The following is a 10,496-nucleotide window of genomic DNA, read 5'->3' as shown; positions in this document are numbered from 1 at the left end:
CTCTTCGAGTGTTGTTTAGAGATGGAATCATCAAGGAAAATATCAATCATAAAGTTCAGAGAGGATGCAAACACCTTCACATTTAATGACAAGAATTGACATCCTGTGTTTTTTTTTTCTCTACAATGTTTTGTTTGACATTGATATCATGCAATACACACCCGGTTTGATCAAACTAACTGTAGGACATTTCATTTACAAACAGCATATTTATATTGTACAGGTATTACATCTGTCCCACAGTGCCAGGATAACCTTCTCAAATAAAAATGAAATACATAATGTATACAGTAACCACAATAATTAAAAAATAGGCACTACTTGTGGTTTGAAAACATGATTTTAGAACACATGCCTTCTGGGTGACTTTTAAAGTGGAAAGACCACAGTGATTCCAAGATCATATTTATTAAAGTATTTTCCTAATAAAGGAATCCCACCTTACAATTTGGGCCAAAAATATTGTTTCCAAGTTACAGTAGGAGTATGGGCTCTATTAAATCATATCCGCTTTGGCCGAGATCCGCATAGCAGTTGTTTTGGAGGTGTCAGAGGTGGAACTGCGTTAAGAGTTGTCAAATCCACCAGCCTAAAGCGGACATTGCCATTGGCTGTACGGAGTCACATTAAGAGAAAAATAAAAGTGAATTCACCTTTTTGGTATTGGAAGATAGATGACAGGCCCTAGTCAGAGTTCATTGGTGAGAATGACGAACGGGGCTTCATTTAAAGCCTGTTATGATGTGATGGGGACCATTAATCCATTAATACACTTTCCCATCCAACATACATACTAACTGATTCTGAAATCAAACACAGTGTGATTTTAAAAACAGTCCAGGGACACATACGGACAGATTGAAATCACTGCCTCTCTGTCTTCCTCTGTGCAAAGACAAGGTTTCCAGGTGACTTGATATCGTGATCTCATATCATTTGGAATTGCTCGTAAAGCCACACACATAGAAACATATTCTATCTTGATTTTGAGTGTGATATTGAATTAGATCTGAAATCTGTAACTACTTTTGGGATTTTCTTTGCTGTAGTGCCGGGCCTTATATTTGGCTGCATACTTGACATTTAAAAGTACTGTACTTTTGGCCAATTACCTTCTTTTTCTTTTAAGGAAGATACATGTTTGCTCTTTTGGATATGATTGGTAATGCTTTAGTTTGGGTATTTCTGTTTGTGCTGTGGAAACACGACAGTGAATAGGAAGACCGCACCAAGTAGACCTGTGTGACAGATCAATATTACTAGAAGTTAGTTACCATTCAATGCAGTAATCCACCAATGCAAGTTGTTTCATCATGACACAACATTGGAGAAATGTACTATAGCCAGAAGAAAGCTACTCAATGAAGATGTCCTCCGTTGGGCATGAGTAGCCCACCGTTTCCTTGTAGTACAATTGAAAGGCTTTCCTATAGGTAGGAACAACAAAAGAGGGGTTAGGTACAAATAGTGAGTAGCAGTTTGTGACTAGAAAGATGTATTATTATAAACAGTATGATGTTCATATTCATGAGCGTATTTGGATAGCAAGAAGTGATGAGTGGTAGAGAGAAAGGAGGAGGAGAGAGAAACGCTAGAGAGCTTACCCAACAGACTGAGCCAGAGGCATCATGGAGTCGTCTGACATAAACACATGGCAAGCAAACCTCTGGTGATCAGGATGTTTGGTGATGAATCCAAAATACCTGGAATCAATGGGAGAGATGTGGTACAACCTGCTCCAGATACAGTAGCTGCTACTTGCTAGTCTTTCTGCCCTTGAGATACAGCTCTTTTCATTTTTGTTACAATAAGTTGCCCACTGGGCACAGACGTGGAATCAACAAAAAATGGAACCATGTCATTGGATTTAGGTTCAAAGTTCAAAGTGAAAAATGATGACTGTGCAAATCCAATCAGTTTCCCACGTTGATTCAACGTCATCACATCATTTCGGGGGGGTTGAAATGACATGGAAAGTTGATTGAACCTGTTTTTGCCAAGTGGGTGAGGTGGTCATCAATCTGATTTGACCATGGTGCTTGCCTACGGAGCTGTGAGGGGAACGGCACCTCAGTACTTCCAGGCTCTGATCAGGCCCTACACCCAAACAAGGGCACTGCGTTCATCCACCTCTGGCCTGCTCGCCTCCCTACCACTGAGGAAGTACAGTTCCCGCTCAGCCCAGTCAAAACTGTTCGCTGCTCTGGCCCCCCAATGGTGGAACAAACTCCCTCACGACGCCAGGACAGCGGAGTCAATCACCACCTTCCGGAGACACCTGAAACCCCACCTCTTTAAGGAATACCTAGGATAGGATAAAGTAATCCTTCTCACCCCCCTTAAAAGATTTAGATGCACTATTGTAAAGTGGCTGTTCCACTGGATGTCATAAGGTGAATGCACCCATTTGTAAGTCGCTCTGGATAAGAGCGTCTGCTAAATGACTTAAATGTAATGTAAATGTATTTATAGGCCTGTAGCCTGGAGTTGAATGACTTCCTTAGTTAAGTACGTGTCATTTACTCACTTGTTATGTTTCGGGTGACAGCCGCAAAAGGAGATGTTCTTAAGCTGAAAAAAGTGAAAGCACTTATCCCCCTGTGAAAATATACATAGAGATGAGAGATAGTCACGGTGAGTTCCTGCACTAGCATGTGATGTCATAGAATTAGAGAGTACTTATAGAATGTGCTAATTCTATTTCTATGGGTACAGTAGTTGTTGGGCCTGAGTGAATGCATCATACTAGCGTAGCCTGGGTCCCAGTCTGTTTCCGCTCATGCTTGCCATGGCAATTCAATAAAGAGTTGTCAAGAGAGCAGAAACAGACTGACTCTCAGGCCACACCACACCATACACCACACCTCGGTAAGAACAGAACATAATGTTAGGCTCAGACCCTATCGTCTGTGTCTGAGAGTGTACTCATACAGTAAGCCAGTCCAATGGGACACACGGGTGGAACCACGAGTGAGGAGGATTAAAAAGTCTTAAGACTAAGTGGTCATTATGCAAGAGGGGTTATGTCACCAACCCACAGGACCACAGTATCCCACCAGGGAAATGTCCACCCTGCTAAATGACTGCTGCTCTCCACCCAAGACTGTTTTGAAAAGATCTAGTCATACTTAACATCGTTTTGAACCTTGTTTGAACCCTGCTTTGAAAAGATCTAGTTATACTTAACCTCGTTTTGAACCTTGTTTGAACCCTGTTTTGAAAAGATCTAGTCATACTTAACCTCGTTTTGAACCTTGTTTGAACCCTGCTTTGAAAAGATCTAGTCATACTTAACCTCGTTTTGAACCTTGTTTGAACCCTGTTTTGAAAAGATCTAGTCATACTTAACCTCGTTTTGAACCTTGTTTGAACCCTGCTTTGAAAAGATCTAGTTATACTTAACCTCGTTTTGAACCTTGTTTGAACCCTGTTTTGAAAAGATCTAGTCATACTTAACCTCGTTTTGAACCTTGTTTGAACCCTGCTTTGAAAAGATCTAGTCATACTTAACCTCGTTTTGAACCTTGTTTGAACCCTGCTTTGAAAAGATCTAGCCATACTTAACCTCGTTTTGAACCTTGTTTGAACCCTGCTTTGAAAAGCTCTAGTCATACTTAACCTCGTTTTGAACCTTGTTTGAACCCTGCTTTGAAAAGATCTAGTCATACTTAACCTCGTTTTGAACCTTGTTTGAACCCTGTTTTGAAAAGGTCTAATTATACTTAACCTCGTTTTGAACCTTGTTTGAACCCTGCTTTGAAAAGATCTAGTCATACTTAACCTCGTTTTGAACCTTGTTTGAACCCTGCTTTGAAAAGATCTAGTCATACTTAACCTCGTTTTGAACCTTGTTTGAACCCTGCTTTGAAAATATCTAGTCATACTTAACCTTGTTTGAACCCTGCTTTGAAAAGATCTAGTCATACTTAACCTCGTTTTGAACCTTGTTTGAACCCTGCTTTGAAAAGATCTAGTCATACTTAACCTCGTTTTGAACCTTGTTTGAACCCTGCTTTGAAAAGATCTAGTCATACTTAACCTCGTTTTGAACCTTGTTTGAACCCTGCTTTGAAAATATCTAGTCATACTTAACCTTGTTTGAACCCTGCTTTGAAAAGATCTAGTCATACTTAACCTCGTTTTGAACCTTGTTTGAACCCTGCTTTGAAAAGATCTAGTCATACTTAACCTCGTTTTGAACCTTGTTTGAACCCTGCTTTGAAAAGATCTAGTCATACTTAACCTCGTTTTGAACCTTGTTTGAACCCTGCTTTGAAAAGATCTAGTCATACTTAACCTCGTTTTGAACCTTGTTTGAACCCTGCTTTGAAAATATCTAGTCATACTTAACCTTGTTTGAACCCTGCTTTGAAAAGATCTAGTCATACTTAACCTCGTTTTGAACCTTGTTTGAACCCTGCTTTGAAAAGATCTAGTCATACTTAACCTCGTTTTGAACCTTGTTTGAACCCTGCTTTGAAAAGATCTAGTCATACTTAACCTCGTTTTGAACCTTGTTTGAACCCTGCTTTGAAAAGATCTAGTCATACTTAACCTCGTTTTGAACCTTGTTTGAACCCTGCTTTGAAAAGATCTAGTCATACTTAACCTTGTTTGAACCCTGCTTTGAAAAGATCTAGTCATACTTAACCTCGTTTTGAACCTTGTTTGAACCCTGCTTTGAAAAGATCTAGTCATACTTAACCTCGTGTTGAACCTTGTTTGAACCCTGCTTTGAAAAGGTCTAGTTATACTGTATTTTCCATGCCTACAGAAATACTCCAGACTTGTATTTCCCAATGTATGACTACGACTAATGTATGACTACAAGTGACTTACAGGATTAACTTTGGTCTGACTGGAACATTCCTTATCACAACGTGTGTCTAGCTAATCGAAATGAGAAATTCTGTATCTACATAGGACTTGAACACGGATGCATAAACTAATAAGAGTGAGGCATTGTGAACACGGATACCAATAAAAAGGGCATTTGAGTGTATAAGAGAGGACATACTCTTTCCGAGGTCCTACATTCATCTTGCACAATGATTTTCACCCCCTTCAGGTTGATTTCCAGAATACATGCAGAGGGAAGCTGCATGGTCATCCGGCGGTTGTTAGCAACCTGTTGACGAAAACAATAAGCACAGCTTGATTGTTTACACGTGTGCACGTCAGCATATCCACTCAGGTTTTAAAGAAGCCAGTCCGTTCTCAGACTTTGCTGTAAGTACAATAGGCTGCCTAATCCCCTTCCGTCTGTGTTGTTCTTCCAATTGAGGATTGTGAAATGATGGTTTAGATTACCAAACCCCAACACACCACCTGGGGATACTGTACCTTTTGCATAGCAGCACAAAGCACATCGTTGCCTTTGTGGTAGGGTACGTTAACAGAACCCAGGAACTTCACTCGGAACCTGTCTACCCAGTCATCTTTGTTATCTAACGGAGATGGGGTAAGACAAAGGCAAGGGCAAAGACACACTTAGAGTTCTATTTGTCAGCATATTATTCAGTAGAGCCAAATCAGGCTATTTAAAGATCCTATCCATCCTATACTGTTTGAACTCTCTTGCCAAAATGCCAACTCCTATGGGCAAACATGTTTGGCATGACAATAAGGGACAAGGAGTTGGCAAGAGGGCACAGACTTGCACTCAGGCTAATGAATTGAATGAATTTCATAGAACGTCTATATTGATCCTATAACCAAACACTGATGCCCAAAGTGTATTGATGACAGTACCCTTGCTGTGTTCAAAGCCTGTCTACTGGATTAAATAAACCATCATAAACAGTGTAAACCATATTTGATACCTTTGATGGGTTCCTGGGTGACCTTGGCAGCGTAGTAGGCAGGGAAGATGCCGCAGGCCCCAGTTCTCATATTGTAGGCCTTACACCACAGATCATCAGCCTGAACCACCATAAGCAGAGGGTCGTCCACTTCTAGCTCCAGCTCATCGCTATGGCGAGGGACAAACCTGTTAATCACACAGACAGCATGGTTAACCATTCAATCAATAAATCAATCAAATGTTTTAACAAAGTGTGTTTTGCATGATCTTGCTTAATGAGGAGTTAATCACACTGACCACTATGATGTTATGTTTGATATTAATCCATGTAATGAAGCTCTAATGTGTTTGTCGGTACTTGAAGGAGGACCCTGTGTAAGATTGCGTCAAGCATTTATAAATATTTATATCACAGCGTTGTTGAGTACTCGTCTCTGATTGGCTAGAAGTCCATTCTAGGGCTTGAGCCGGTGTTTGGAGGGGATATATTGGCACGGTATTGTTAGGCCCAAGACAAAGTAATTCTAATTATTTTATACCATAGCATTGTTGAATAGTCGTTTATGATTGGCTGGAAGGGCATTCTCGAGTGGACATTTAAACCAGATGGGACAGTTGGAAAATATATCGGGACAGTTGGAAAAGATGTTGGGACACCTTGCAATCATGGCACAATAAGCGCAGACACATGCAGACCGTACTTGCTGCAAACAACCACTCAAACTGAAGTTGGATACATTGTAAACGCGGGTCCAACAAGGAAAAAACCTAGCTAGCTAGCATTGATTTCTTTTTGCAGAGACACATTTTTTGGGTACATCTCATGACCTAACGTGGTGAGTGATAAACACGAATTGACCTTTTTTGGGTACATCTCATGATGTGGTGAGTGATAAACATGAATTTCTCTGGTCCCGGCTACTGTTGCACGCAAGTGCTGTCAAATCCTCCCACGTTTCAAGTTTGACAAGCTGTTTTCAGCAACTGATATATTTATAATTTGTTTGTCATATTGGCAGGTTTGCTAGCAACAAACTATTTAGCTAGCTTCTAGCTTAGTGTTTGATGCAATCCGATCTCCTTGTAATGAACAGCGCCGAGTGTCCTGACGAGAAGGCAAACTTTCCCAGAGATGCCAGGCAAAATTGGGCATTATCAGCTTATTGTTATGGATGTATCCAAATGAATGTCAATAGAAAACAGCTACTTTGCTGTTATTCTGGCTACAGAGGTCATGACTGTGTTAGCCGTAGCTAGCTGGCGAGCTAGCGAGGGATAAGAACGCTGCCAGCAGCAGGATGGCAACGGAACATAAAGAATGACTGACTGGGTCACATCCATAAATCTCGAACTAATCGAATGAACGCGTCTCTAGCAACCCGAATGTTTTTACTTGTTACTCCCAAACTTTGGGATATCTAATTGGTAGTTACAGTCTTGTCCCATTGCTGCAACTTCCGTATGGACTCGGGAGGGACAAAGGTCAAGAGCCATGCGTCCTCCGAAACACGACCCTGCCAAGCTGCACTCTTTACCCAACCCGGAAGCCAGCTGCACCAATGTGTCGGAGGAAACACCGTACAACTGGTGACCATGTCAGCATGCCTGCGCCCAGCAAACCACAGGAGTCGCTAGAGCACGACATTTCACATTCTTAAAATAAAGTGGTGGTCCTAACTGACCTAAGACAGGGAATTTTTACTAGGATTAAATGTCAGGAATTGATTTCAACTGTAGCTCGACATGCCTCAAGACTGCAACAGTAGGATTCGTGTTCATCACTCACCACGATAAGGTGATCAGATGCTCCCTGCAAAACAAATCAATGCTAGCTAGTTAGCTACGTTTTTTCCTCATTGGACCTGCGTTTACATTGTATCCAATTTCGGTTTGTTCGGTTGTTGGTTTAGCTTTCTGTAACTTTGTACGGTTTGTAGGTGCTTATTGTGTCGTGATTGCAAGGTGTCCCGATATCTTTTCGAACTGTTCCGTTATATGGTTAAACATGCTTTTATTGTCCATTCTAGAATGCTCTTCTAACCAATCAAAGCCAGTACTCATCAACGCTGTGGTATAAATATGTATACATGTCATTTACCAGATGATCTTATCCTAAACGACTTGCAGGAGCAATTAGGGTTATGTGCCTTGCTCAAGGGCACATCGAGAGATTTTTCACGTAGTCAGCTTGGGGATTCAAATCAGTGAAATTTCAGTTACTGGACCAACGCTCTTAACCACTAAAACTAGCTGCCGTGGCTCTATGCACTCTCTGGCAAATAATGTCACTTTTTCCATAGAACGCTCGTCGTTGATTATCACTTACGGATAACTCATTTATCATGGCTTATTCGTGAGTTTTTATATAAACCAAGTTTTTATAAAGAGTAAAACCGTACAACGTCTCACCTAAACACAGCTCTGTGGCTCTGCTCTTGCTCTACTCCATCCAACACACAGGAGAACAGGCCAAAGGACTCCGCACCTGGAGGACACAAGGCAGGAGAGGAGCTTTAGGTCATTGTGATAAAAATGGAATAACAAAGTGCCAAAACAAAAGTGCCATACAGGAGTAACTTTGCTGAATTTAGTGTCTTTCAATCATGTTAAATGGGGCATTCTAACTTCTGTAATTCCTTTGAATTAAGAAAGTAAGTTCAGCTCTTTGTCTTCAGAAAGGTAAACATGGTTTCAATGAATTTACAACACAATTGAGTATGAGCTTTATCCTGAGCCAGGTCTGCCTCAGAGGGAAATAAGGGTAATTGGCAGCAGCCAGCCACACAAAACTCACCAGAGGAATGTAAATGTCTGTTCACAAACACATTGCGGAACTTGCGTGTTCGAGGTCCCCCGCCAACTCCTGCCTCAGAGGACGAAGAAGCCCTCGACAGACGTGATGACTTCCTTTCTCTCTTCAGCTCGCTGTGATCCACCTCATAGTCCTCTTCCTCGTTGGCTGACTCATATACCGTCTCTGTGTCGCTTTCATCACTGTAGCTCTGGTAGCACTGCTTCAAGCTCACCAGTTCTAACTTGGCGTGCTCGTCCACCACTAGGGTGTACTTAACAGAGTCATAGGAGAGGCCGTCGGCCTCGGAGCTCTGAGCGTGTGCAGTCCGCAGGGCCCCCGACCCCCCCGACTCACCCTTAGAGCTAGACTTAGAGCCCCTGTCCCACAACCCCCTTTCCCGCTCCCCTCCCTCACTGTCAGATGGCCTAAAGCATGAGGAGATGGAGAAGGAACGTGGAGGAGGTGCAGGGGGGTGCAGGTAGACCTCGTCCTCCTCGCTGATAGAGGGGTTTGTTCGGTTGGGGAGGGCAGTGTTTGTGTACGCTGGGGGTCCCTCCGCGTCAGAGCTGATTGACATGCGATTGCCCTCGCTGCTCTGAGACAGGAAGGGACGGTCAGAGTCTGGACGGTCAGTGTCTGTGTTCTTCTGGTGTACTGGTGTCAGGTAGATCTCCTCCGTGGCTTCTGGCTGGCGCTCCTCCTCACTGCAGCACCCCCGCCCATGCCCCTGTCCTCCTCGCCCCCTGCTCCCATCCCTATCCCCATCCACAGCTTTGTCTCTCACGCTGTCTGCTTTCGGCTTTGCTGCTGTCGTCCGGTTGTGCGGAGCAGTGGAGGACTTCTTATCCCGCTGCTTTGCGTCACGCCGCCTGCCCCGTGATTCTGTCGGTCCATGTGAGATGAACGTGGAGTAGTCTTTGCTGTATGCCTTGACTGCCTTCTCTGGTACTCTACCTCTGTGTTGGGGTTGTTTGGCCACAGAGCCATCGTTGTGCTGCTGGACTTTAGACTCATCGTTGACCTGCTCATTAGTGGGTGTCAGATCGCCTTTAACACACACAAACAAAACAACAGCACAAGCAAAAACAAAAGATGATTAACTAGGCCTCAAACTGCTGAAGGATTATAAGGGATGCAGCTACAGTAACAGTATCCATGCTGCGTGGGAAAGTGTTACAGGATGAGAGCCATTTGTTGGGTTTCCTGGCCAACATGTTCTTATTGTGTGTATCATACTGAAGTATGAGAACACCGAAGATGTTGGGCTTTTAATATTTTCTATTTCTTGAACATTTGAAGGATTGTGACTGTGAGTGTTCATGTCAGGGTCACCTTATGAAGGGATTAGCGGATTGGAGTTGAATAAAATACCGTACTGTAGTGTTGACATACTGTATGTGCAATTACATTGTGCTCATTGACACAGATGAAATAAAAATGTCGAGAAAAATGCCACTGAAAGTTGTCATTTTCTAAACGCTTCCACTTCTGCGGACAGAAACGTTGCTGCCTTGTTCAAAGTTAATGTTGGTATTACTCTCACAAGAAAGTACTGTATACATGTACAGTATATGGTTTAAACCAGTGAATATCCCATTCTCACCTGTTATGTGGGGGGAGGAGGAGTTTGAGTTTGACAGATTCTCCTTCCATGTGTCCTTCTTTCCAAATGAGTTGTTGTTAATTGTATCCTTGTCCTACAACGATATTACAGACAGAGAGAGGTAAAGATCGAGAGATAGGAAGAGCGAGAGAGGAGAGAAAGATAGTGAGATGTAACTTTTATTTGATCAACTTTACATCACCCTTTAAGAGTGTGTGTACACACACACAGTCTGTACAGCTACCCTTGTAGGGACACACAATTCAGTCACATTCAAAATCCTATTTCCCCAAACC

The 10,496-nt window shown here is 42.5% G+C and overlaps 1 protein-coding gene across 1 annotated transcript in view; it reads right to left on the bottom strand.

Moving 5' to 3' along the window:
* Window positions 1-49: 49 nt before the first annotated feature.
* The window catches only part of LOC118400813 (C-Jun-amino-terminal kinase-interacting protein 1-like), a 17,490-nt gene continuing 7,043 nt past the window's right edge, over window positions 50-10,496 (bottom strand). The window contains exons 4-12 of the mRNA XM_052474608.1: window positions 10,201-10,294; window positions 8,598-9,644; window positions 8,213-8,288; window positions 5,823-5,989; window positions 5,344-5,447; window positions 5,018-5,128; window positions 2,528-2,598; window positions 1,605-1,703; window positions 50-1,427 (exon numbers count right to left, since the gene is read on the bottom strand). Coding sequence (XP_052330568.1) covers window positions 1,355-1,427; window positions 1,605-1,703; window positions 2,528-2,598; window positions 5,018-5,128; window positions 5,344-5,447; window positions 5,823-5,989; window positions 8,213-8,288; window positions 8,598-9,644; window positions 10,201-10,294 — 1,842 coding nt within the window. The 3' untranslated portion in view covers window positions 50-1,354. The remainder of the gene's footprint in view (window positions 1,428-1,604; window positions 1,704-2,527; window positions 2,599-5,017; window positions 5,129-5,343; window positions 5,448-5,822; window positions 5,990-8,212; window positions 8,289-8,597; window positions 9,645-10,200; window positions 10,295-10,496) is intronic.

This window comes from Oncorhynchus keta, chromosome 22 (assembly GCF_023373465.1).
Source record: "Oncorhynchus keta strain PuntledgeMale-10-30-2019 chromosome 22, Oket_V2, whole genome shotgun sequence".
Lineage (NCBI taxonomy): Eukaryota > Metazoa > Chordata > Actinopteri > Salmoniformes > Salmonidae > Oncorhynchus > Oncorhynchus keta.
This window is presented reverse-complemented; position numbering and strand designations above follow the sequence as displayed.